General features: G+C 51.9%; 8 protein-coding genes across 8 annotated transcripts; 6 read left to right on the top strand and 2 right to left on the bottom strand.

Moving 5' to 3' along the window:
- Positions 1-243: 243 nt before the first annotated feature.
- SMAC4_04862 (uncharacterized protein) lies at positions 244-2226 on the top strand (the record flags this gene model as incomplete). Its single annotated transcript, XM_024655738.2, has 4 exons — positions 244-406; positions 928-1038; positions 1098-1225; positions 1386-2226. The coding sequence occupies 4 exons, from the start codon at positions 244-246 to the stop codon at positions 1587-1589; spliced, it is 606 nt and encodes a 201-aa protein (XP_024511034.1). The 3' UTR covers positions 1590-2226.
- Positions 2227-2899: 673 nt separating this feature from the next.
- Positions 2900-5778, top strand: SMAC4_04861 (uncharacterized protein). The gene is made up of 2 exons (XM_003347506.3): positions 2900-4673; positions 4740-5778. The coding sequence occupies exons 1-2, from the start codon at positions 3018-3020 to the stop codon at positions 5241-5243; spliced, it is 2160 nt and encodes a 719-aa protein (XP_003347554.3). The 5' UTR covers positions 2900-3017; the 3' UTR covers positions 5244-5778.
- Positions 5779-8876: 3098 nt separating this feature from the next.
- SMAC4_04860 (uncharacterized protein) lies at positions 8877-10497 on the bottom strand. Its single transcript, XM_003347505.2, has 2 exons — positions 10156-10497; positions 8877-10084 (listed from the first exon to the last, which is right to left on the bottom strand). The coding sequence occupies exons 1-2, from the start codon at positions 10222-10224 to the stop codon at positions 9422-9424; spliced, it is 732 nt and encodes a 243-aa protein (XP_003347553.1). The 5' UTR covers positions 10225-10497; the 3' UTR covers positions 8877-9421.
- A 364-nt stretch (positions 10498-10861) lies between these two features.
- On the top strand, positions 10862-15133 carry SMAC4_04859 (uncharacterized protein). The gene is made up of 3 exons (XM_003347504.2): positions 10862-11207; positions 11369-14034; positions 14092-15133. The coding sequence occupies exons 2-3, from the start codon at positions 11500-11502 to the stop codon at positions 14623-14625; spliced, it is 3069 nt and encodes a 1022-aa protein (XP_003347552.1). The 5' UTR covers positions 10862-11207; positions 11369-11499; the 3' UTR covers positions 14626-15133.
- Positions 15134-15862: 729 nt separating this feature from the next.
- SMAC4_04858 (uncharacterized protein) lies at positions 15863-18510 on the bottom strand. The gene is made up of 2 exons (XM_003347503.2): positions 17966-18510; positions 15863-17885 (listed from the first exon to the last, which is right to left on the bottom strand). Exons 1-2 carry the CDS (start codon positions 18272-18274, stop codon positions 16233-16235), a joined length of 1962 nt encoding a protein of 653 aa, XP_003347551.2. The 5' UTR covers positions 18275-18510; the 3' UTR covers positions 15863-16232.
- A 1725-nt stretch (positions 18511-20235) lies between these two features.
- Positions 20236-21992, top strand: SMAC4_04857 (uncharacterized protein). The gene has a single exon (XM_003347502.2). The coding sequence runs from the start codon at positions 20393-20395 to the stop codon at positions 21869-21871; it is 1479 nt and encodes a 492-aa protein (XP_003347550.1). The 5' UTR covers positions 20236-20392; the 3' UTR covers positions 21872-21992.
- A 381-nt stretch (positions 21993-22373) lies between these two features.
- On the top strand, positions 22374-23123 carry SMAC4_04856 (uncharacterized protein; the record flags this gene model as incomplete). The annotated part of the gene is made up of 2 exons (XM_003347501.1): positions 22374-22679; positions 22764-23123. 2 exons carry the CDS (start codon positions 22374-22376, stop codon positions 23121-23123), a joined length of 666 nt encoding a protein of 221 aa, XP_003347549.1.
- A 448-nt stretch (positions 23124-23571) lies between these two features.
- Positions 23572-24585, top strand: SMAC4_04855 (uncharacterized protein; the record flags this gene model as incomplete). Its single annotated transcript, XM_003347500.2, has 1 exon — positions 23572-24585. The coding sequence occupies one exon, from the start codon at positions 23572-23574 to the stop codon at positions 24454-24456; it is 885 nt and encodes a 294-aa protein (XP_003347548.1). The 3' UTR covers positions 24457-24585.
- Between the last annotated feature and the right edge of the window lie 332 nt (positions 24586-24917).

Below are 24917 nucleotides of genomic sequence, written 5' to 3'. Positions count from 1 at the left end.
CCATCGTGCCCAGCCCCGGCCCTCCGTCACAGCCTGAAGAATCCCTGGACACGCGAAAAACAGGGGGACATTGACGCAGTCGCCTGCAGGCCGAGCCGCCCAAGAAAAAAAAAAGTGGCCTCAAGCCTTACCTAACACCCTTGCAACGTGTCCAACGACACATCACCGACCTTAATCAGTCTGTGCGAGCTGGCAGTCCAAGGAATTTAGAAAGACGTGAGCAGCCGCTGCAGGTAGCCAAATATGTCCGACTCCCCCCAATCCAATTCAAAGGATGTCGAACAAGGTGCACCGTCACCCGGAGAGGAACCACAAATGAACGACCCTCAGGACCCACACTCGAGCGGGCTCAACCAGTATGAGTTCGAAGTCAAGGAACAGGACCGGTGGTTGCCCATAGCCAATGGTATGTTACACACCTCGTTGCCTATCCCCTCTTGCCCTTCTTGACCGACCTACCTCTACCCGTCCCTATCTGCCTCTGGCCTCTGTCTCGGTGCCGGCGAGCCCTTGAGCCTCCTTTGTGTCTCTTGGTCTTTGTGGACAGTCACAGACCATGATTCGTGTGTGCGCCCGCCTCCCTCGTGGGAGTGTGTGTGAGGGTTCTAGCCGTGGCCAGACAGAGAGAGAGCAGGGCAGCACGCCCGCTTGCGCTTGCATGGCACCATGTCCATCCATGGCCGGGGGTTTGGCGACGAGAAACAGATCCGAGACCGTCTCCGACTGGCTTCGCTTCTGTCTTGCTGCTGTTGCTGCTGCTTTGGGCTTGAGAGCACTTCTAGAACAGCCGCTGCGCATATTCTCTACACACTTCCATGTCTCACCATTCGTCACCCAAGTCGCCCGAAGCGCCGCGCGCTTCTTCCTCCTCTTCCAAGGCCGACAGATGTGATGCTTATGATGCTAACATACGCAACTTTGCCCCAGTCGCTCGCATTATGAAGAATGCGCTTCCCGAAAATGCAAAAATAGCCAAAGAGGCGAAGGAGTGCATGCAAGAGTGCGTTAGCGAGTTCATCTCGTTTATCACCAGTGAAGGTACGTCAAAATCCACAATCATCCAGTCAGAGGAACAAGTTGGATCTGACCTATCACAGCCTCGGAAAAATGCCAGCAAGAAAAGCGCAAGACGGTCAACGGCGAGGACATCTTGTTCGCTATGACGTCTCTGGGATTTGAAAACTATGCAGAGGCTCTAAAGATCTACCTTTCCAAGTACAGAGAAGTAGGTCTCCATTCAAAAAGATTTCCCTTTTCGCGGGGCCCCTTTCGTACCACGGATCTTATTCCTACCTCGTGGCGTTTCGGCCGATACGATACCGAAGCATGGCGATTACGATTTTGAAGGTACGGGGAGAATATGAAAACCCGGCTAACTCCAGTAGCAGCAGAATCAGACCAATCGTAGCGAGAACCAGCAGAACCGACCTAGCAGTCAAGGTTACGGTGCGCCTCAGGGCCAGAACCAACCTGGACAGGGCGGGTTTTCTAGCAATGACCTCGGTCAGCAGGAGGGCGGTGATGCTCAAGGCTACAACCTCTACGGCGCCCAGACAGGTCATAACGGCGGCGGTGCTGAAGGGTACTAGGGGCTCATAGACCCCGAACTTGGCCGATAAGAACCATCCTCCGAAAATTCCAAGACTCCTGGAGCCTTATAAGCGCTGGCGGTGCTCTCCAACCCTATGGCCGTTGGCAGCGAACACTCATTCCAAAAAGCTTGCGGATGGAGGGGACGATCCGAACCCAGGTCCAGACGACGTTGTGCTCTTATTGAGACGTTCGATGATCCGGTTGCGATTCAAGACAAGCAAGCACCGTCATCCCGAGGAGAAGCGCCGTTGCTGCTGAAGCAGATGGACATGCCGGTGAAACTGGGAAGGATTACGGATACCCACACTCACCATTACCGAGCTTCTGATGTATGTGTATAACTATGGGTTGTTGCTTGTTGACTTTTCAAGGCAGTGAGCAGCGTCCTCTTACATTACTATGTTTTTCTTTTGCTTTTCTTTTTTTTTTCTCTGGGGTGGATATTGTTTGGTCTTCAAAGATACATGAGCGGCCACCAAAATTGGTATTTAGTCGGCTAGCTGGCGCAATGAGCGGTTATGGATATTGCTGTCTTTCTTGGTGAGAGAGCCAGGGATGCTCTTGCATCTGGTGACTCTTGACCACCAGGTTAGACATGGTAATAAATAGCAATGACATCATCAGGAATAGACTGGAGATTGGATAAATTATCGATGTAACTTTTTTTTGAATGTCTTGATATTCCTTTGCTTCAAGTCATAATGCGTACTTACCTATGATACGATATTAATGACATGGGAATCTGGGGACTTGGGAGGTTGAACCCGATGTCAGTGGTTATGTAATCAAGCGTCACTCACCGAGACCGATAAGCTCACCGCCTTCCTGATCCGTCATTCAGGGCCCACATAGCGCGGCGTGCACGTGCCATACTGTGGAGGCAAATGGAGACCTTCCGGTCACTAACAGATGGGAAAAACACATTCAGAGTTGCAATTGATTTGTCTTTTCATTCCAGCGTAAACAAACTCTTTCAAGCGGTATCCTTACGGCCAGCAACGAAGAAAAGAACAGACCAGACCAGACCAGAGCGGAATGCCACTGGCCCAAGGAGACCCCCGCACTTTCTTTCGCTTCATCTGCTTGTAATCTCTTCAATTTCGACAAGTATCATGCTATTGTTGTTTGGCCAAATCTGCGACGGGAGCCGAGAGTGAGACCTGATCACCGTACCATCACCTGTCCGCCACTGGGACATTCAAGAAGACGTGCATTATCGAAAACGAAAGGATCGAGGAACTGCGTACCTTTCCCATTTCCACCACACCACCACGCTAGTTATCATCGTCGTTTTTTTTTTTTTCTGCCGGCCAAATCGATCTCCAGGGACCCACTTCCTATCAACAAAATAATCTCCAGATAATAGACCAACCCCCGGTTAGACGGCGAATATTATCCGCCCACCCCCATCCTCGATTCCGATCATGACGACTCTTACTCCGGTCGCGACCCGATCGCAGGCAACCCCGCTCACATCGTCCGCCATCAAGTCCATCCTACGAAAGCCGTCCACGGTGCTCGGGAGGAGGCCCAGGGAAGAGGACGGCGAGAGCAGCGACGGCTTACCAGGCAGCAGCCCGGCCAAGAAAAGGAAAACCGTCATGTTCAACGACAAGCTCAACATGATCAAGGAGTTCGGTGGCAAGACGTTGGACGACGCAAAACGTGAGGTCAAGCAGGCCCTCGAGGGTCATGCCCGCGGAGACGACGAGGACTACGACGGCCTGAAAGAAATCTTCTGCCCGAGCCCGAAGCGAACGATTGTCGAAGAGGAAGATGCCGATACACCACAACCACAGGACCTCCAGGTTTACGTCGTGGCGCTGACCAGCCATGTACCATTGCTGGATAGATCGTGTTCGGGACTTATACGGGCGGTGCTTAGTTGCACGTGGCTGGACAGGGACGATGTTTTTGCACGGGCGTACATTCAGCTACTGGCAGCCTTGTCTGCGAAGGTGTCATTCAGGCAACAGGTACTCTCGATGATGGTCGAAAAGTTCACGGAGACACGATCCTCGACCGTGGAAGTTGTACCGGGGTTCCCGCCCGTCGATAGCGAGACGAAGAAAGAGCGGCTACATCTCGGTCTGAAATACCTACTCGAGCTCTACGCCGATGCACGACCGATGATCCTCGACATCGTAACGCACAACTTCCCACATACCGAAGAGTCGAAGACGAGACATATGGAATACATTGATCACTTGCTCAGGCTAAAGGCAGACAAGCCGGATTTGGAACGGGACATAATGGAGCTGATCCTCTCGCGATTGGTAAAGCTGGATGTGGAAATGACACTCGACCTGGAGAACGATGACGACGAGACTACACGGGCGGTTCTACGGCAACTCGAAGCCTCGAACGCTAAGAGCGATGACGAGGACGACGATGCCATGAGCGAAGCCGATTCGGACGACGAAGACGAGGAGGAAAGCGACGAGCAAACGCGGCGAATTCTCCTGCTAAAAAGCAAACTCGAAACCATGGATGCCATTCTCGACCTCATGTTCTCCATCTACGATCCCGTTTTCGCCGACCCCGATAGCCCAGAGGCACTCGCAACCTTCGAAGACCTCCTAACCGACTTCGTCAACGTCATCCTCCCCCATCTCAAATCGCGCCACACGCAATACCTCCTCTTCAAGTTTGCCATGAAGTCCAATCGGCTAATGGAGATGTTCATCGGCACTTTGTTCAACATCGCCTTCCAATCTACCCGAGCGCCCGTTGTCAAGCAAGCGGCCGTCGCCTACCTGGCCTCCTTCACAGCACGAGGAGCCCGCGTGCAGAGCGACCAAGTGCAGCTGATCGCGCAGACTTTTCTGGATTACATCGATCACTACAGAAACACCCACACCAGCTGCCGCGGACCGGACATCCGGCGCTATAGTCAGTACTATGCGTACTTTCAGGGGTTGCTGTACATCTTTTGCTTCCGCTGGCGGGACCTGATCGATAGGGACGAGATCCCCGCGACCTTTGACTGGGACGATCCGGCAAGTTTCCTGGGGCAGGATTTGCCGTGGATGAAGGGGTTGAGGCAGCGGTTGCAGGTGAATATTGCGAGTAAACTTAATGTAAGCCACCCACCAGCCTACTACCTATCAGCTTTTGTGCGTTTGCTAACGAGATGAACGAAACAGCCCCTAAAATGCTGCTCCCCCATAATCGTCGACGAATTCGCCCGTCTCTCCCACCACCTCCGCCTAATCTACATCTACCCGCAAATCGAAAAGAACAAGACCATCCACCTCTCGCAGTTCTTTACCAGCTCATACGCCACCGGCGGCGCCCTCCGCGACTCCGGTTTCGAATTCGACCACGAGAACTGGACGCACATCGAGGCTTGCTTCCCGTTTGACCCCTTCCAGCTACCCGTCGCCAAGAGGTGGTTGGATTTGGACAAGAATTATGTCGAGTGGAGGAGTATTGCTGTGCTTGAGAAGGGTGGGGATGCTGATAGTGATGAGGACAGTGATGATGAGGATGATGATGTGAGCGAGGATGGGATGGGCGAGATTGGGGATGCGAGTGATTATGAGAGTGATGAGGATGTCCATGTGGGGGAAGGGGATGATGAGGATGGTGATGATAGTACGGATGGAGAGGAAGAGGAGGGTATCCATGGGAGTTTTCGGAGGACTTAGAGGACTAGTGATGGGGTGGGGTCCTTTTATCATTGCGGAAGAGGGAGGAAGAGAGTAGGTCGTTATTTTCATTGTTGGTTTTCTTTTGGTAGGGTTTTATCTGTTCAATCTTTGCATGGCGAAAGGGGGTGGGAAAGCGCATCGCATCGTATCGCCTTCGTCACTTATGGCGTTTTAGGGAAGGGAAAAAAGGGACGGAAAAGGAGAAAGGCAACAGGGTCGGAAAATTAAGTTTTTTTTCTTTGGTCGGAACTACAAGGAAGGGTAGGGCATCATATGGGATTGAGGCGAGGAACCGTAAGGGTTGGAAGATCAGGGATAGGATGGGATGGACCTGGAATGGGATGAGGAGGACATATCATACGGATGGGGTGAACAGTGAGATAGGATGAGAGGAGGATATACCATAGGTAGAGAGAGAGAGAGGTGCGACGGATTCGAGGATTCGAGGTATGAATCAGCAATAGTAGCGAAGGAGTAAGCAAACAAAACCTACTTAGCTCTATCTTATCTAGCCAAATCAATGCAAGCAAGATATTGATACATAACTCAAATACCATCCTGGCCTGCAAATCGTCATCTCCTCTTCCTCTTCTTTCTTCTTTCCTGCTGTCAAGGGTGGCCCATTCCATCGTAGCGTTGCATCCCCCCAAAAAGGTATTTGTCAACACCAAGCAAGCGAGGAACTTTGGCCAGTCTAGGGTTGGACGACATGGGATGGATCCACAAACCCCAGGCGCCGTGGGCCGATCCTGGAGCCATCAAGGTTGTTCATCTGCTTTCTACATGTCCGCTTTGAGAGGTGCAAGTCCGTTGGATGAGGATGGGGGCGGATGGATGGATGGATGATAGATGACAGGTGACAGATGAATGACAGATTGGCAGATGAATGATAGATGATAGATGAATGTCATATCAATGACAGGTTGACAAGGTGGGTTACTACTGCTCTAACATCCACCATGAGGAGGAAGGATGCTCAGAAGGTATTTGAATAAGTTCCAGGTTGATTTGAGTTTGGTTTTGGGCTGGCACCTGGCAAAGTGTCAGTGACCAAGGTGGACACTTTCACGTTGGCGAGCCAGAGGTGTCACTGGAAGTCAAGAGTGACACTCGGAGAGTTCCATTGATATCAGCCCAACGGGAATTTGGGTTGTCTTCTTGCGGAGTGTCCTCATCAAAGTCCTCTCGGTCTCCTCTGTCGGTTACTCTGTACGAAGTCTCGGAGTATTTACCTCGATGACCATACCATATCACGGCGGTACACAGATGTAGCTAGCTACCTGCTTTGGTTGCTGTGGTACATGTCCAACTCCTCAAAGAGTTATTCTCTTCAAAACTACGTCTAGTCCATCGCTGTTTACTTTTGTATGGAAACATATTGTCAAGAAGCTTCTACTTTCTTTTCAAGTACTCTGCGGATGTTATCCAGAGTTTGAGCACCTGGGCGTATCCACGTTTACTTCGTTCAACCGCTTCCCAGGAAGGTATCAAGACCTTCAACGATGTCTTCTTGTTCTTCTTTCTCTTCTCCTGTCTCTTCAACCTATTCCTCGTCCTCAGCCAGCTCCATCATGTTCAAGGAGACACTCGTACCTACCATTTCACCACTCCTTCAAAAAGACATCAAACTCGACACCAGCATCAACCCGCGATACCCATTGGAAAGTCCCACCATGAAATCACCTGCCTCTCTATCGTCCTCTTCATTATCATCCTCTCCAACCTCACCGAGCTCACCCAGCTCTTCGGCCTCTCCAACCTCACCCAGCTCAACAACCACATCAACAACCACAACTACATCGACAACCGCAACCACACCACCGCCCTCCATGTCAGAAGACCAACACCACCACCAACACCAATTGCAAACCCAATTCCAAAACCAACACCACCACCAGCACGAACCCCACGAGTACCAACCAGACATATCCACAAACCGAAACAACCAAAACCAAACCACATCTACCTCTACCTCTACCTCTACTTCCACTACATCCAAATATCACACCCGCCGCCTCCAAGTCCGCCGCGCCCAATCCTCCCACCGCCTTCGAAAAGCCGATTACATCAAACGTCTCGAGCGCGAAATCACTTGCATACGGGGGATGATTGACGCTGCAAATATGGACGTCGATCTCCTAGCGCGAGAGAATCAGGGGTTGGAGTTGAGGATGAAGATTTGAGTGTCTAAACTCTACTGTCCAAAGGTCTTTAGAATTTTTGGACGTTTGGACGTTTGGACGTGAGGGCTGGATGGGTAGGGGATTTGTATTGTGCTGTGTGGCTGAAAGGAGAGAGGGTGAAGAGGGTGAAGAGGGTGAAGAGGGTGAAGAGGGTGAAGAGGGTGAAGAGGGTGAAGAGGGTGAAGAGGGTGAAGAGGGTGAAGAGGGTGAAGAGGGTGAAGAGGGTGAAGAGGATGAAGAGGGCGAAGAGGATGAAGAGGGTGAAGAGGATGAAGAGGGTGAAGAGGATGAAGAGGGTGAAGAGAGAAGGGGGACGAGTATGCATTGTCAGATAAGAAGTACTTAAACTGAATGGCAACGTATTTCGCTTTAGATACAAGTATGCTCACTATAAGTATAAACAGAGCTACGTATGTAATGTAAATCAACGCTTCTGACAAACTCTCAAGTACAGGATATGTTTACCTCTGTGATTTACCCACAAGTGAATCCCACCTCTCGTATCATTCGCTTTCAATAGTTAATACCGTCCTCTGGCAGCCAGAAAGCAACGACCCTCTCATTCGTGGCCGGTCCCCATTGTCCCGACCGTGCCATGTCTCTGAGCATCCTCCCTCCTGCCTTTGCAACCACCACGTTGATCAGCCTTTGAGCATTGACACCCGGCTGTCCCGGGGGGTCATGGAAAGGCGGGCCATCCAGAACACGGCGAGCCTCATCTAAAAACGGGACGAGCTGCCTGTTGTCGCTGATCGCGCAGAGCCAAGGGGGCTGGTCTTCCTAGGGATTATGAGACAGTGTTTGAAAGTACTCCCTTGCCAGTCCATTCGTTTCAAGCCAGGCGAGCAAGGACAGAAGAAGCGCGTAGCGAGAGATGACGAGAACGGGAATTGAAGAGAAATCTTCCACTGGGTAGTTATGATCCTGTAGTTTTATAGTGGTGGGTTAGCTGAGGCCTTATCTCTTGTGCGTCATGCTCTCGCTAAAAAAAGCCATGTTACGGAGGAGAGGAAAGGGGGAAGAGATTAAGAAGTGCGTGCCTGGTTAGAAGTGCAAGGAAGGAGACCAATCCCAATACTTGTAAACCATCTTCGTGACGAATGTCCTCGAGGCAGAATATGATTGCCGGTCTGGTGGGGCATTCGCTGCTGAATCGGGAGGCTCGTTCGGCATTTAGAATCCGATGCAGTGAGTAACTGCGCAGCATATCCTCGCTGGAAAGTAAAAAGAGAGAGAGGGTTGGAAAGTGGCTGTGCTTGGGCATTTGAAGGCCAATGTCGTGGTATGTTTCCTCGGTCTTTGTATAGGTGTGTAAGTACCACTGGTTGATTGATAAATGTCATGGCCAGGAATGTGAACACTGAACATGTACGTTCCTAGCGATCTCCGCGGATACCAATGACCGCATTCATGATCGTTTGCCATTCCGGCTTAATTTGACCGTGGTGGCCAAACACATGCTTGCGCTGATCAGCTGTCTTGACATCTAGCTGAGACTCAAGCTATGAGTCCGTGTAGTTACTGGTCGAAAGAAGAATAAGATAAAAAGCGAAAGGTAGGAATGGGGAAAATGGTGAAGATGGTGAGTGGTGATGATTTGTTTATCCAATGAAAAGGGTATCGTCTAGCTTTGAGTAGGTATCTGGTGTGCTGTCTAAGATATTCCTCCTCCTCCTGTAAATGTAGTCCGCCATGCCTGCCGTATTTATCGTGATGCAAAACTGCCGAGTGTTCCCGGGCCCTTTCATCCGTCGCTCTTCCCTTGGATTGCGTGTAGCTCCTCAACATGATCCTCACGCTTGCTCGCGTTGCCTGGGGCGGAAAAGGGTCCGGTATAATACAAGGTTACGTGTATGCCCACGTATTGAGTGTCGTATGGTATGTCTCTCTTCATAGTCCGTCATTCAACATCGAGGGTCGCTGGGACCAGGATCGTTCGACCGGTATGAGGAGCTTGCGGTGTCAATAATATGACCAATCCGTAAGTCATACTTAGAAGCCCAACTTCCCGGCAAGTCCAGAGAAGGTCCTCGTAAGAGCAAAGCCATCCTCCGACTCATCTGAAGAGCCTGCCGCTGGCGCCGGGAAGATGGGCTTCTTCGTCTTCGGATCCTTGTATGCCCTCAGCGCATCCTCAATAGCCTGTAACCTCGCCCGCCTCTCCTCATCCATCTTTAGGAACTCCTCCTCCCTCTTCCTTCCCTCTTCCAACTGCTTCTCTAAATCCTTTATCCTCAGCATGTTCGCATCAGGCTTTGCCGAGGACCGGTAGTACTCGTACAGCAATAGCGAACTAGCAATCGTCAGGATGAACACATCTCCAATCACATCGGCAAACAAGTCCACGGCCTTGGGCTCTGGCAACGGCCTGAACTTGCGCCTCCATATGCTCTTGGGCGGCTCCTTGACGGGATGCGACTCCTTTGGTACTACGCCGTACTTGGCTTTGAGTTCCTCCTCTTTCTTTATTTGCTCTTCCGTCTTGACGGTGGGCGCTTCGGCTTTCTCCTTTGCTTCCTTTGCGCGCTGCTCGGCGTCGGCGTTTCGAAGGGCGAGGACGGACATGCGCATGTTGAGCTGGTGCATCATCTGGCCATACTTGGCAGCGAAGGTGCGGAATCGAGGGTGTTCATGGGCCTGGTGTTTGATGTGGTTCTGCGCAAAAACATGTTAGTCACGGCCATGGAAGAGGAAGGGCAAGAGGAGGGAAAGGTAGAGAGACATACTGCGCCATACTTGGAAACATGCCGCACAAAGAGGGCGGCAAGCTTAAAGAGAGGAAGCGAGACAACCATGATGAGGTGTTGCCAAGGAGGTAGGTAATCAGGGAAACCGCTGGTTGTTGGTGGTTTGTGAGTGGTGGTCCCGAGGTTCCGCGAATGGGACGGATTGGGTTGAACAAGATCCAAACGAATGGAAGCTCTTGTGGCTGGTAATTCAGGTAGAAACAAAGAATGTTTACTGTGTAGGTCGCAATCGTTGTTTCTACAGGCGCATATGACAACACTTCAGTCAAATTGAGGAAATCTTCAAAAGTTCGGATGACGAACAATTCCAGCATCCTACAGCTTCCGTCATGCTCCATCGGGGGCTCCATCGCCGGCACAGAGACCTGAACGGCGGGGACTGCAAGGTATCGATAAGCTCAACCGCAGCTGCCTGTAGATGATTGGAGTAAACAGCACGCTAACACCGATTGAACATGTCCCGGGCCGCTAACAGCCAGCTCACCACCCCACTGAACCGGACGAGTCAGGCCCCGTGGTCCGTCTGTGGGCGCGCTGGGGTGCTGGCTTGGCAGGCGACTTGGCTGGGCTGGAGAGGCAGAGAGGGCCCGGTCCCCGCAACAACCTGCCCGTTGCCCTGGCGACTTGACTGGGCAGGGACAAACAAAGGTCTGCCTGCCAATTTCATTCCTTTGCAACCTCCGTTCTTGACTTTGGTCAATTGAATTCAACACAACCTAACAAACGAAGCTTCATCATTTTTGCCCGGTGCTTCTTTCCCACACTTCATCTTCCTTTGGCCTCCACCTGACATTCACGAGCCTGGGTTTGCATCTTGATTTCAGCTTGCGCGCAATCTTGGGAGTACTAATTATTTACCGGCCTTCGTTGTCTTTGTCACCAATTATTCCTCCGACCCTCCAGCGCGCACTCAAGTCCAATCCGCGCTGCACATCTTCAACTGACGACAATTATCTTCATGATACTGCCTGGCTTACCTCCACTTCGAATTCCAGGTCGCCGAGCAGTGCTTGACGATTCCTAGTCCCACTGTGAGTTTTTGCTTTTTCCAAAACAATTGGCGCTGTCCTCTGTCCCTCTTCCTCTGCTTCTTCCCTTCTACCTTGCCAGCCACCGTTCAATCCCCACTTTGGACACCCCCTTGCTTTGTTTACTTTCTCGTCTCTAACCATGTGGAATCTCCACTCCTTAGACCTTCAGATAATTCACGGCATTGAATGACCCGACGAACAAAACGAAACTCCCGACCGACGACACCGACGTCGAACTCGACGACTCCCTAATATTACCCGACCTGTTTATCCTCGAGGCGCTCGAGAAGTCATGGGAATGAGAGGTGTCGGTATGGACGCCCTATCCCCTAGAGATGTTAACGCCCAGGCGAGACCGAGAGCCCATGAGCTAAAGTCCAAGGCAGCTGCCGGGCTCAAGGCTTCCAAGGACAAAGACCACCCTCCGCCGCCGCCGAACCATGTCAACGAACCTCCCAGCTCCGATCGCAAAGAGGGCGCCATCTACCAGGTCGGCAAGCCGCTGGGAAAGGGCGGCTTTGCTATCTGCTACGACGGCAAGCTAATCGGTAGCTCCAAGCGATATGCCCTCAAGATCGTCAAGGCCCAGATGGCCTCCAAGATGGAGCAGAAATTCCAGACCGAGCTCCAGATCCACTCCAAAATGCGACACCCGAATATCGTCCAGTTCCACCGCGCCTTTACCTTCGAAAACTGCACCTACCTTGTTCTCGAGCTATGCTCCAATGGCTCCCTGATGGACATGGTCAAGCGTCGCAAGGGTCTGACAGAACCCGAAGTGCGCTTCTACACCGTTCAGATCGCCGGCGCCATCAAGTACATGCACGCCAAGGGCATCATCCACCGTGATCTCAAGATGGGCAACATCTTCCTCGACAAGTACATGAACGCCAAGATCGGAGACTTTGGCCTGGCTGCCTTGCTCCTGACCGGAAAGGATATGCAGATCATGAGGAGGACGACACTATGCGGAACACCCAACTACATTGCGCCAGAGATTCTTGAGAAGGGAAAGAAGGGCCATGACCACATGGTGGACATTTGGAGTCTGGGTATCATTGTCTATGCCATGCTTACCTCGAAACCACCTTTCCAGTCTTCGACGACCGACGAAATCTACCGCCGCGCGAGAGAACGTGACTACGAATGGCCATCGCCCGATGCTACACAAAAGTACTACAGCTTGGAGGCCAAGGATCTTGTCGCAAGCATGCTACAAGATGCCGACATGAGACCCGACCCAGATACCATTGTCTCCCATCCCTTCTTCACCTCTGGCTACATGCCCGTACCTTCCGACATTTCGTCCAGACTCCGAGAGTCCGCACCACAGAACCCAGCATTCTATGATCCTCTTTCCGGTCCCCGGGCGGAGGCAGACAATCTCCGCAACGTGCAAGAGATGTGTAAGGAGTGCAGTGTTGGACCATGGTGCACACAACAGTTTGTCTTCAAGAACATCTGGCGAGAGATGGCAGAGGAGGAGGCAAACGGCCTAACCCCTGTTATTCCGCTCGCCGAAGGTATTGTCTACAGGCCCTATGACGAGATCAAGACCGAGGCAAGACGTCGCGCTCGTCTACTACAGCAACAGCAAGCCGAACAGCAACCCGCCAAGCTGACTTCATCGCAGCAACCTCAGAAGCGCGTTCCCTTGGCAGACATTGGTGGAAGCAGAATGGAGGGAATAATACATTCACAACCTCCAAAGCCGGTCGTGGATGACCTGAGCAACAGTCTCGCCCAGGCGAGCATCGCCAACAGGGGCACCACAGGACTTCTCCGTGCGCCACCTCAGAGTTTTGCGGCTCAACAGAGGGCCCAAGGCAGGCCTCTTGCTACAGTCAGGTCGCAGACGGTTCCAGAACCGGCTGTCCGAAGTGTTAGCTCTACTTCGGTACGCACCCGGTCTAGCAGGCGGGAAGTGCCAGAGGCTGCTCCTGATGCACTAGGATCCCAACCAATCCGACCCACAACTCGCAGCTCTCGCAGCTATCCAGCTACCAGAAGCCAGGCGACGGTGTTGCCAACGCCAACTGAGGAGCCCGCTCCTGCCCAAAGGAGTGCGCCGACCTTGACAGCGCAAAAGCCCCAGGAAGACAAGCTGAGTCTCTTCAGTCCTACCGAGTATCAAGAGGCAGTACCAGGGACTCAGCCAGACATTGTTCTCGAGAGACTCCGCAGACTGAAAGCAGAGTTGGAAAGGGCACTCAACGCTCGCTCAATGGCTCTTGTATCCTCCAGGGACAAGACACCATCGCCTCCTCACATTGTTGTCAAGTGGGTTGACTACACCAACAAGTTTGGTCTAGGCTACATCTTGAACGATGGCAGCGTCGGATGTATTCTTCGTACAATTCCTACTCAGGAGGGCAGCCGGAGCGGCTTGCTACCACCTGCTTGCGTGCTTGTCCACGGCGCGGAACGTCACTGCCAGCGCAGAGACGATCCAAGGTACCCAGACAGGCACCAAATCCTGCCCCAGAATGAGGGGGTATATTTTTACGAAAATAATGGCGAGGACGGCATCAACCGTGTCCGTGTTCCGCCTCAGAACTTCCATATCCCAGTGAACGCCGACGGTACTACGGGTAAGTTGACAGCTGGTAGGGACATCTACGACCACCGTAAGCGGGAGCGCATTGTGTTATGGAAGAAGTTCGCCAACTACATGATTCAGTATGGCCGAGAGTCAGACAACCAGGATGATGCGCCAATTCGGATGCCCACTATCACGGACCCGACTGTTGCGCCGAGTGATGTTGTCACTTTCTACCAGAGGTTTGGTGATGTCGGATGCTGGATGTTTTGTGATGGTCATTTCCAGGTACGTTACCCTTCCTCTTTTTTCCTTTTGCCCTCACCTGACTAACAGTAATGGCAGTTCAACTTCCCCGACCACACCAAAATCGTCCTCGACCCCACCGGTACATTCTGCCACTTCTGGCACCTCCCCGAGTCCGCCGCCACCCACCTCTCCATAACCGGCTCCCTCTCCGAATCCGCTCTCGACGAGCGTTCCGTCCTCTCCTACCCCTTACAAACCCTCCTCAACTTCTCCTCACCCTCCCGCTCTACCACCATCACCAGCACTTCTACGTCTCGCCGTCGTCCCGAGATTCCTACCTCCTTACAAAACATACCTGCCGCTAACCACTTCCGCGAGAAGATCATGTTCATCCGTGACGTGATCAGGGAGTGGTCGGCCAACGGCGGACTCGGCAACAGCGACATGTCTCGCGAGAAAAGGATGAGATGGACGGGCTGCAGAGAGACGAGGAATGCCACGGGCCCAATGAAACATGTTTGGGTAACGATTGGAGCGCGGTGGGGTGACTCGAGATTGAGTGCGTATGTGGATCCGAGGAGACCGGAGGAGATGGGGGAGGAGGTTGATGAGAACGCGAAGAGGAGGTGAAGCCCATGATAAGGAGCAAAGGGTGGATGTTGAGAAGAGGGTGATGTTGAGAAAGAGGAGATGGGTGGCTTATTTATGTCTTTCAAAGCCAAAAAGGGAAATTGCATTATACCCACCACGACGACGCGACGTATGATTCACGCGTGCGATGCCACATTTCATGGGCGATGCAATAGGCGTAAGTTTATTTCTATAGGGAGGCGTTGGTTTTCTGTTCTTTTCCTATCACTATCTATCTAGTTCTAGGTGTGGACGGAGGTCTTTCCCAATTGTAGGAGTAGTTCTATATGGTCCTACGGGTTAGTACTTGAATGGGTAGCTGGGTATGGGAATGGCATTGTCTTTAAAAGTCATGAGCGTCTGGCCTATCTGTCCGTCTGAGTCTTTGTAGAAGAATACTGTACGCTGTACATGTTACGATTTATTAAACTCTGTCTCCCAGCCTGTTTGGTTCTTTCCTTATTGAAAAGTACTTGGTAGGTAAGTAAAGTAATGAACAACGGTCGAGGCGAAGAATGATCCACTCTGTAATGCATACCCGTCTGGCCTCCAAGCGGCTCCAGACCAGTTTCACCCCCATTGGTCGGTAACGTTTCGAGCTACGACGAGTAACTTCGTTGATGACAACAATAAATGAACTTGATACTGAAGTACCTAGTCTCCGTATTTTATTGATCACCGTCTGCCTTCCCACCTTCTAAATATCATTTGTTTACTCACAATCCTTTTCATCCCTTTCGTTCCCTTTTACTGAGTAGAAACAACCACCACAAGTATTTGAGCGCCAGGTGACAAGCGACGAACAGATTGTGACTAATTCAAATCGGGTTACGAAGTAAGTACATCGTCATTGATCAAAATCAATCTTGCTCTTCTCACCTTGGATTTAGCTGCAAATTGATCTACCTAATAATCATAAAGGCCCCAAGTATGATTCTCACCGGTTTCTTCACGCATGATCCTTGTTGTCTTCAACATATACACATCCTGAAACACGAGGAATATTCTGAATTAAGGCACTTCAACCAAATACACTCATTATAATCGAAACGCATGTGTCTCTGATTTGAGACCAGTGCAGTGGCATCCTGGGTTTATTAAATCCTTTCCTTAAAGCTGCTCATATTGCGTTTACGATTCTTACGGCTACTCGCACTCGCTTACCAAGTAAGTTTTCCAGGTTGTCATGGTTAGAACTAAGCCTGTGACGTTCGAAGTAATTGTATGTTGTGTTGTGTGCCACGAGAGGAAAAACAGTCATGTACGTATCGTATTGTTCATATCTAGGTAGAAGCTCCCTAAATATTCATCCTTCCTTCTCATGCTGGTTGGTATTGGTATTGTAAAGCCAATATTTAACAACTGAACAGACAGACGATCCGACTCAAACAAGCAACTTCCCCCTTCTCAACATAGGAACATTTTGGCCCAAAGAGCTCTGCTACACAAATGTACTGTTTCTCCAAACATGGGTCCAGTAGCAGTGGTGGGCGTTCCTGGCTTAAAGAAATAAATAAGAACAAACAGAAAGGTGATATCAAGTGCGAAAAACAAAATGACGACAGCATACCCAACCATTCAAGCCCCACCGCAAACATACAGAAAGCTTAAAAGTCCCAGAAATTGTCAGACTTGAGGGTCTGCTTCTTGCCAGGGTTTCGGTTTTGGAGGTGCAGATCCTGAGGGTCCTCCTCAGAAGTAAGCCAGTTCCGCTCCGTTCCCTTCTTGCCACCCATGCCATCTCCGGCAATGGTGATCCCCTTGTTGGCAGCGGTGCTAGCCTCGAATCCCTTTCTGCTGCCCATACCATCACCTGCAATAGTGATGCCGGTGTTCGAGTTCTTTTTTGGTTGTACGGGCGACTCGTTCTCCATCGACCAGTGACTTTCCAATCCACGCTGAGCCGCTTGACGATTCTCAGCGGCCTTGGAGCGACCGTTCTTCTCAGCCTGAGGAGATTCATCCGTAATGTCAAAGTGAGGCTCGAAGTGTTTCTCCCTGTTCCTGGCGTTGGTGATGTTGCTCAGCGCACGGGGTGCAGGTGATGGCGCACTACCATCAGCCTTAATGAGGTTGTCGTCATATAAGTGGGAGCCTGCATTTGAGCCAGCGCCGCGCTTGTTGATCTGATCCGGGGATGGCGCACTACCGTCAGCCTTCATGAGATCATCGTCATACAAGTGGGAGGCTGCGTTCGTTCCAGCGCCACGGTTGCTTCTCTGGACCGGGGATGGGGCACTGCCGTCAGCCTTCATGAGGTCATCGTCATACAAGTGGGAGGCTGCGTTCGTTCCAGCGCCACGGTTGCTTCTCTGGACCGGGGATGGGGCACTGCCGTCAGCCTTCATGAGGTCATCATCATACAAGTGAGAGGATGCGTTGGTGCCAGCGCCGCGGTTGTTCTTCTGGACCTCGGGAGATGGACCGTCGTTGCCAACATTCCAGTGATTCTCGTCATCACGGCGCGGCTTACGCGACGCCCTGTTTTGCGGAGTCGAGGGGCCTTGGTGCTCTTCGTCGTCAACGCTGCTAAGGAAGCTCTTGACAACCTTCCGGGTAGGGGCTGGCTTCTCAGGGGAGTTGAAGTCGTCGAAAGACCACTGGCTGTCATGCTTGGTCTTGGGTTTCTTGTCGAAGGGAACACCAGGCTGGGGTGCGTCGGCGGGATCGGAACCGTCGGCAAAGTCAAAGTGCTTGTACTTTGTCGGATCTGGCTTCACCTTGCGCTGAACAGCATAGATCGATTGGGGTGTATCGGGAATTTCAGGCATATTATCGTCAGTCTCGAAGAGACGGATGGGCTGGAAATGCTTCGAGGCGCCAGCCTTGGCCGCGGCGCCTGGAGTCATTGAGCGGCTGCGGTCGGTACTGGGCGAGGTAGGGTCCTCAACTGGTCCATCTCCAATAATCTCCTCCAAGCCCCGTTGGCGAGGCCTGCTTCCAGCATATGGAGAGACAACAGGCTCTGATGGGCTTGCGGCCTCTTCGCGAGAAGCGAACAGAGAAAGCGACGCATGAGGATCGCGCATGGCGTTGGTAACTTTGGGACGGGTGGTCGTGGAGCCCTGGTTTTCGGTAGCGGGAGTTCCGCCTTCCTTGATGCATCTGTTGATCAGGCTGATCTGATCTTTGCTGTCGCGAATTGGCCAGTTGCGACCGGACCTGCCAATAACCTCAACTTGCTTAAGAAGCGAGCCTTGGTCCCAGCTCTGTCGGATTTGTGTGATCTTGCCGTCGCTGTTGAACGTTACGATGTGGAACTGTTACACGCAGAGTTAGCACTGAACCGGGATTCATGAAGGAAGAGGTAACATTGGAAGGGAAAGCTTTGGCAACTCACAATAGTAAAGTTGACCTTGCGATCGGCGACATAGTTGTCTTCCAGGCCGGGGAGATAGGGGCCTCCTTGGATGAGAAACTCAAGCGACGTGTTGACCTCTAGCGCGATGGCATCTTGGCCTTCGATGGCATAGAGAACGGTCTCCTTCTCCTTCTTCACCTGGCTGGCAAGGGAAGATAGGTGCTTGGTGATGTTGGATGCGCCGACAATGCTGGTGGTGGTTGTGATGTAGTGTAGGGACGCGTCGTCCGCGAGCGGAGCGGCACTTGGCGACCCAAGGAACCTCTTGTATGCGTCCTGCAATGACATGGCTGCAGTTGGCGATGGTGAGTCTTGCTGACAAAATAATGACAGCCGCGTTGAATGTTCTAATCCGATGCGAGGCGCAAAGATAGCTGTGATAATATCTTGAGGCGGGGGTGGTTGGATAGCAAAAAGCCGACCAAGAAACAAAGACCTTGTTCAAAAGCTGTTTGTCGAGAGAAAGAGGGGAAATGGAGAATTTCAGGAAAATATCAACAAAAGTTGAAAAGACTCAAGATAAATCCAAGGGAGGAAAACAGTAACAAAGCTGGAGCTTGTTGGGGCAGGTGCAATGTTTGGAAGAAGTGAAGGACTGACGCATGGAATAGAAGGGGCAGGCATGGCGACCGGGCAATGCAAGGTTAGCAGGGATTGCTGGACAATGCATGGGGAAGGGGGTCCATCATTGCAGTCCACTTCCCACTTTCGCTCCCTTGGGTCCCTTGGGTCCCTTGGGTCCGAGGAAGGCGCAGACAACACCGTCTGCTCTTTCACGGTTGACTAGAGGTACCTTAGTAGTCAATACGGGAACAGGGAATTCAGCAATCTCCTGGGAAGAGCCAAATAGTAGGGTATCTGCAGTGGTGAATGTCAAATCAGTATCTCTGGTGTCGAGGACTAAAGTTGCCGCCATATCGACCGCAGGTTAGAAGAAATCTTTCCAATCAGAACCACATCTCCCAATTCGCATCTGCTGGTGATCACGCAGGCACAGTCGATATGCTTGTGAGTTCTCGTGCTGCATTAGCGCAGATGGTTTATTGATTGGACGCCCTAGGAACACTCAAGCGAAACGGAAGGCACCTTGATATCTATCAAATCAGTTATTCTTTTGTACTTCAGTAGTACGCCCACCAAGGTAGAACAAGCTCACTATATCGAAGTCGATTTGGACATCCACCAGATCTTGTGACAGCCAAACAAAACAAACTCGTGCTTGTGTTATCATTCACACGGGAGCCGGGCTACGGATTGATAGCGAGCGGTACGTACCCAAAAGAGGTGCGGGGTTCGTTGCACGGCCCCATGTGGTCAAGTCGCATTAAACTGCAAAGAGCCGTTGCGTTTCATAAGGGCAGGGGTTCCGGAGCAGGAACACGCTATACCCGATTTGTGTCGGTGTGGTCCACTGCGACTTGACGGCCTCCGTCATTTTCCCTTTTGTTTCAACTTCCCGTCCAACATCGCAGACAAGAAGTCGAACACACATGGACGACCAGCTTGTGATTCAAACGAGCTTATATACATACACCAACACATCCACAACCCTCGCTACATCTCACGGACCTCTTTTACCGAAATGAGTCCGCGTCAACCATGCATGGCAATGTCCCCTTGGACTATCAATCAACCCCGAGCCGTAATAACCAAAGCTCGGCTGCTGACAGCTCAACACTTATTCCACTTGACAACACCATCCATCTCCCACCACCACCGACTGACCTCCTGCTAGTCATGCCAAACTGGATCCCAAAATGCCATTGTCTGAGGAAAGCCCGTCTTACTGGCAAACAGAAAAAGGCGGTATCATCGGCCTTGGCCTCTACTAACCACGGTGATCCCCATGGTGCATAGTCACCGCCGGTCTAGCCAAATAGTCCGTTTCAGGTGAAAATGTCAGCTCTACCGTGCCAAACCGTACCCCGTTGTCGGCTCCTGGTTCGCCAGTTCAATCAGCCTTGCGAGGCACGCTCTTTGTTGAGCCACCTGAACCGCCTGTTGTGCGACCTTGCGGTTTGCTCTTGATACCGCCTGTGTTGCCAGCAACACGTCCGGGAACCACTCCCGGTTGGAATGAGGTCCCCGTTCCAGTACACATGACGGGATGGATCTGGTTTCCAAGTCCCGAAACTAGCTGATCACCCGTTTTGCATACAGTAAGTGGGACACATGTGATATCCACATTCTGCGTAAGCAGCCTGGGTTTATATCATCGCGGCTGTGGTGTGTGGTTTGTTTTCTTTCTTTTCCTTCCCAACTCTTTTCGCTTCCATCAAGCGAGCTTATTCTTGTAACTTACCCGGCGGCTTTAATCTTAATACTCGATTCGATCACCACAAATATCTATCCTGAGGTATCCCTCACCTCTCATCACCAACAATCACAGACTACGCGAGAAACAAGATGCTGGTCCCACTGATGTTCTTGCCCGAGTTGGAAGCCACTTCCAAGACATCGGAACCTCAGCCTGAGACAAGACTCAAACCTCAATTACACACCCAAAAGAATCACAACAGCTACAATGGCACCCGAACGTTACCGATAGCCACCCGCGTTCGACGTCAACAAAGGCCCATACCAGACTCCGATTCAGAGGCTCAGACCACCGATAAACAGGAACGGAAACCTAAGCACAGGTCAAAGTCAAGAGACCCAGAAGACGAGTTTCCTCTCTACGAGATCACCCTCTATTACCCTCACAACCGCGCCTGCACGATATATCGCTCCCGGCAAGACTTTTTGCTCTTGAGGACAGGCTTTACGTCACGCTCGTCATCCACCGCACCACAACCTCTCTCAACACCGCGATCAGACCGCATGATCGATGGCGAAAATGATCATACATCAGATGGCGAAAAGGTCTCCAAAGCAGCTGCAAAATGGGATAAACTCCTAAGAGCGGCGGTGGAGAGCTTCGCAAAGTATGGCCATGGCCGTCACTCGGTTGAATGGTTCCTGAGGCGACGGCTAGGGGACTGCGAGCGGGTGGCGTGCGGGAACGGGACAGGATTGCCGGCTGGGACGACGAGACGGATAAAGGTCAAGCAGCCCAGAGGCTTGGACGATACGAAAATAACTGATGAAAGATCAGAAAAGCAAGAGGACAAAGTGGGGAATACAGACGAATCGGACGGAGAAGCCGCTACCACGGAGGGAAAATGTCTTCATGACACAAACGAGGACGAAGCGGAAGACAACATCACGAAACAGAGTCGGGCAGATAACGAAAACGATATCGACAAAAGCCATTCGCCCAAGGACGAAGAGACGCACAAAGGCAAACGATCAGATGGAGGACGAGACGAAATCGACAATGACGCGGACGATGGTCCTGAGGCAGCGAGACCCAAGGCGAAACTATTTACAGAGGTGCTGATAGGTCTGGACTCGGTACCGGTGCGTCCCTTCAAACCTATTCCCGACCTTGGCAAACTTGAAGGATCGTCCCTGGCCAGAAGGCGAAAACACAAGCAGAGCATCGAGAAAACAGGGCACGATGTGGAGCGGAAGACACTACGCAACGGTTGCAATGTGCTTCAATGCACCATCGAGGATTGTGATGGTCAACACGGCCGGTTGGTGGAACCTTGGGAAACGGATGGGGATGCGCGAGGAGGATTGGACTCTATGATAGGGGTCGACAAAAGGGAGGAATCATCATCATCATCATCATCATCATCATCATCGTCGTCCGACGGCACAGTGGTGCTTACACCAACATCGGCTAGCCCTGGCGAGAGTGAGACATCGCCGGGCGATTCACCTCCCAACTCGGCTCTCATGTACAAGTTGATGTTCTCCCGAAGAGCTTCAGATTCTGACTGGGGTCAGGAAATCCTCAGTCTGATCGAAAGGGATGACTCCAGCGCCAACACTCTCTGATGAGAGCAATAGTGGACGCTGAGTAGGAGCGGACTGGAGGAAAAGGGAAGGGCAACACTTCTACTATCTAATTTGCTGTAGTTGATGACTCAATCATTCCGCAACATTTAATAATCAGCCAGTCTATATGCTCAAACTCCGGACGACCACATTCTCACATGCTCACCGTGATTGTTTACATGAATTTCAGGGGCATCCCTATTCGACCCCTGCACCGTTAAGGTTAGGGGGAGTCAGTGGGCAATCGACGTCACTAAAAGCGGGATGAACCGCTCCACTGGATCGCCGTAGCAGCCCGCGCCGAGCCCCTAAAATCCGGGGTGGGCGAGATCTGCCCCGCGTTCGAGGTCCAGTTTCAATCCGAAGTCAAGTCACGAAAAATGCGACAACTTTCTTCCCTTTCCCTCCCTTAAGTCCTTCCCTCGTCAACAACTCATTACACCCACCACACAACCCAACCAAACTCAACCCTTTTCAACAACCCTCCAATTGTACAGCCAATATGGACATCGACGACATCCTCCGCGAAGTCGACCCCATCTCGCACCAGATCCCGCAAGAAACGCGCGACCTGCAAGACCTGACGCGCGCCTGGGTGGCCGAGCGGTCCACGCCCGAACTTCTCCCCTGGCCGTCCAACGGCCTCTTCGAGCGCATCAACGACAAGATCAAGCGGCAGATTGAGCGAGTCGAGGAGATGACGGGCGACATGGATCCCAAAACCAACTTTGCGCTGATTGTCATCCAGACGGAGCTGGAGAGGTATAAATATTTGGTGAGGTCGTTTTTGAGGAGTCGGATTGCGAAGGTGCGTTCACCACCTATCCCTCCCCATCGAGGGTCGAAGGTTGAAGAAAGGAATGGGAGACACTGATAATCGAGGAATGGACAGATCGACAAGCATTTACTACATTATATATCCAACGACACCCTCCGAACACGCATGTCGCAAATCGAAGAAGCGTACGCGCGCCGACATCAATTGCTGCTGCATAACCACTACCTCAACTCCTTTTTGGGGACGTTCCCTCCGGCGATGCAGAACCTGAACGATACGGCGGGGAATATCAGCATGATTGATAATCCGGACCTTGACTCGGCCGTGTTTATTCGCTTGTTGAAGGACGCGGAGATTGAGTGTCATGGTGTCGACGTCGATGGCGTGCTTACGGGTAAAGAGGGGGATATTGTTATACTGAGATGGTCAGATGCGAAGGCGTTGGTGGAGAAGGGGGATGCTGAGTTGGTTTGAGGTTGCTGACTTGGTGGAATAAGTTGTCTACAAACATTGAGGGTTGTTGGTCGATCACGGAGTTTAGGTGTTGGCGGAGGCTTATCTCCAGGAGAACACTCAACACCACCAAAACAGATGATCGACGATCGGAAGTATGGGCGAAATGCAGGGTACTTTGCTTAATCCCGTTAAGGTTTCGGCGATCACCATACATCCGTCCCATCGGTGTCCGCGGGGCGAATATTGGGACTGGGTTGGCAGCTCTGGAACGGTTCACGAGATGTCCGCGGATACGTCGCCATGACGTGTGGCATGGTATAAGAGCTCACGATGTTCGGACGAAGAGAACCAGAGGCGACGGCAAAACAGCAAAAGCCGAGGACACTTCGTTAAGATCGAACGATCTCTTCGCCTATCCTTCAACAATCGAACAATTCCCAGCCAGTGCATGCCAAAACCTCCCATCATGGCAACCGCCGCCCCCGACTCCAAAGCCATCGTCCTCATCACCGGCGCCAACCGGGGCATCGGCTTCGAAATCGCTAAAAAACTCGCTACCTCCCCCGACAAACCCTACCATATCATCCTCTCCAGCCGGCACCACTCCTCGGTCGAGTCCGCCATCACCACCCTACGCGCCCTCCCCAACCTCCACAGCTCCACCACCCTCGAACCTCTCCCTCTCGACCTAACCTCCGACACCTCCATCTCCTCCGCCGCCGCCCACATCTCCACCAAACACAACCACCTCGACATCCTAGTCCACAACGCCGCCATCTCCTTTTCCTCCCTGTCCACACACGTCACAGACCCACACGCGCCGCAGCGGGAACGAGAGAACTGGCATGCAATCTTCGACACGAACCTGATCGGTCCCGCTCTCCTAACCGACGCACTTCTCCCTCTACTATCCGCCTCTCCGCAACCAGAGCGCAAAATTGTCTTTGTTAGTTCCAAGCTGGGGTCGATCGCGTACACTTTCGACGAAGTCAATAGTCGTCACATCGACTTAAATGATGCTACGAGGTTTACCGAGTATAGTGCGAGTAAGGCGGCACTGAATCTGTATGCGAAGCATTTGGCTTGGAGGTTGGAACATTCACATGGGGAGGGAGGAGGCTCGGGGAGGGGAAAGAGTGAGGGGGAGGGAGGAGACAAAAAGGGAGGAGAGGAGAAAAAGGGCAAGTGGAAAGTCAATGTGGTTTGTCCGGGGTATACGAAGACGGGGTTGAATAATTACCAGGGAACGCAGGAGCCGAGTGAGGCGGCGAAGATTGTAGTGAGACTTGTGCAGGAGGAAGGAGGAGAGACGGGGACATTTAGGGATAAGGACGGGATTGTGCCTTGGTGATACTCACACTCACATTAGTGTAAAGCTATGGTGGTGATCGTGGTGTGAGGAAGGCCGTAAGGCTATGTGTGGGAGATGTGAGGGATAGAGTTAGGCAAAGGACTTTTGAACATGAAGAGGTGCACAAGTAAAGCTATTCACAGAATTGCCGTTCCTGATAGAACCTGATCAGCACAGGTACCTTTAGGTATTGTCAGAACCAACTCGAAGAGGTTGCAACCTGCCCACCAGGCTCCGCGATGAAGGAAGATGGAAGTGGCCACCGGTAGTAGATGGAAGGCGCCCCCCATCAGGAGGACATTACCAAGAGGAAGGAGGCATCGCCAGAAGTTGGCTGACTGATGGAGGGTTGGGTTGGCCACAAAAGAAAATGAGGATAGCACAGGCCCTCCCTGCTAAAATGTCAGTACGGTCTTCGTCTCAAAACCGATCACTTGGCAATTCTTTGGCATCTGTGATGG

Source organism: Sordaria macrospora, chromosome 1 (genome assembly GCF_033870435.1).
Source record: "Sordaria macrospora chromosome 1, complete sequence".
NCBI classification, from domain to species: domain Eukaryota; kingdom Fungi; phylum Ascomycota; class Sordariomycetes; order Sordariales; family Sordariaceae; genus Sordaria; species Sordaria macrospora.
Note: the sequence above shows the minus strand (reverse complement) of the source record. Positions and strands in the feature narration are given on the sequence as shown.

Coding starts and splice junctions, on each gene's coding strand:
- SMAC4_04861 (XM_003347506.3), top strand. CDS start 3,018: ATGACGACTCTTACTCCGGTCGCGACCCGATCGCAGGCAACCCCGCTC. Junction 4,674..4,739: donor ATATTGCGAGTAAACTTAAT/GTAAGCCACCCA, acceptor TGAACGAAACAG/CCCCTAAAATGCTGCTCCCC.
- SMAC4_04860 (XM_003347505.2), bottom strand. CDS start 10,224: ATGGTTGTCTCGCTTCCTCTCTTTAAGCTTGCCGCCCTCTTTGTGCGG. Junction 10,085..10,155: donor ATGTTTCCAAGTATGGCGCA/GTATGTCTCTCT, acceptor GTTTTTGCGCAG/AACCACATCAAACACCAGGC.
- SMAC4_04859 (XM_003347504.2), top strand. CDS start 11,500: ATGGGAATGAGAGGTGTCGGTATGGACGCCCTATCCCCTAGAGATGTT. Junction 14,035..14,091: donor TTTGTGATGGTCATTTCCAG/GTACGTTACCCT, acceptor CAGTAATGGCAG/TTCAACTTCCCCGACCACAC.
- SMAC4_04858 (XM_003347503.2), bottom strand. CDS start 18,274: ATGTCATTGCAGGACGCATACAAGAGGTTCCTTGGGTCGCCAAGTGCC. Junction 17,886..17,965: donor GCAAGGTCAACTTTACTATT/GTGAGTTGCCAA, acceptor TGCGTGTAACAG/TTCCACATCGTAACGTTCAA.
- SMAC4_04857 (XM_003347502.2), top strand. CDS start 20,393: ATGCTGGTCCCACTGATGTTCTTGCCCGAGTTGGAAGCCACTTCCAAG.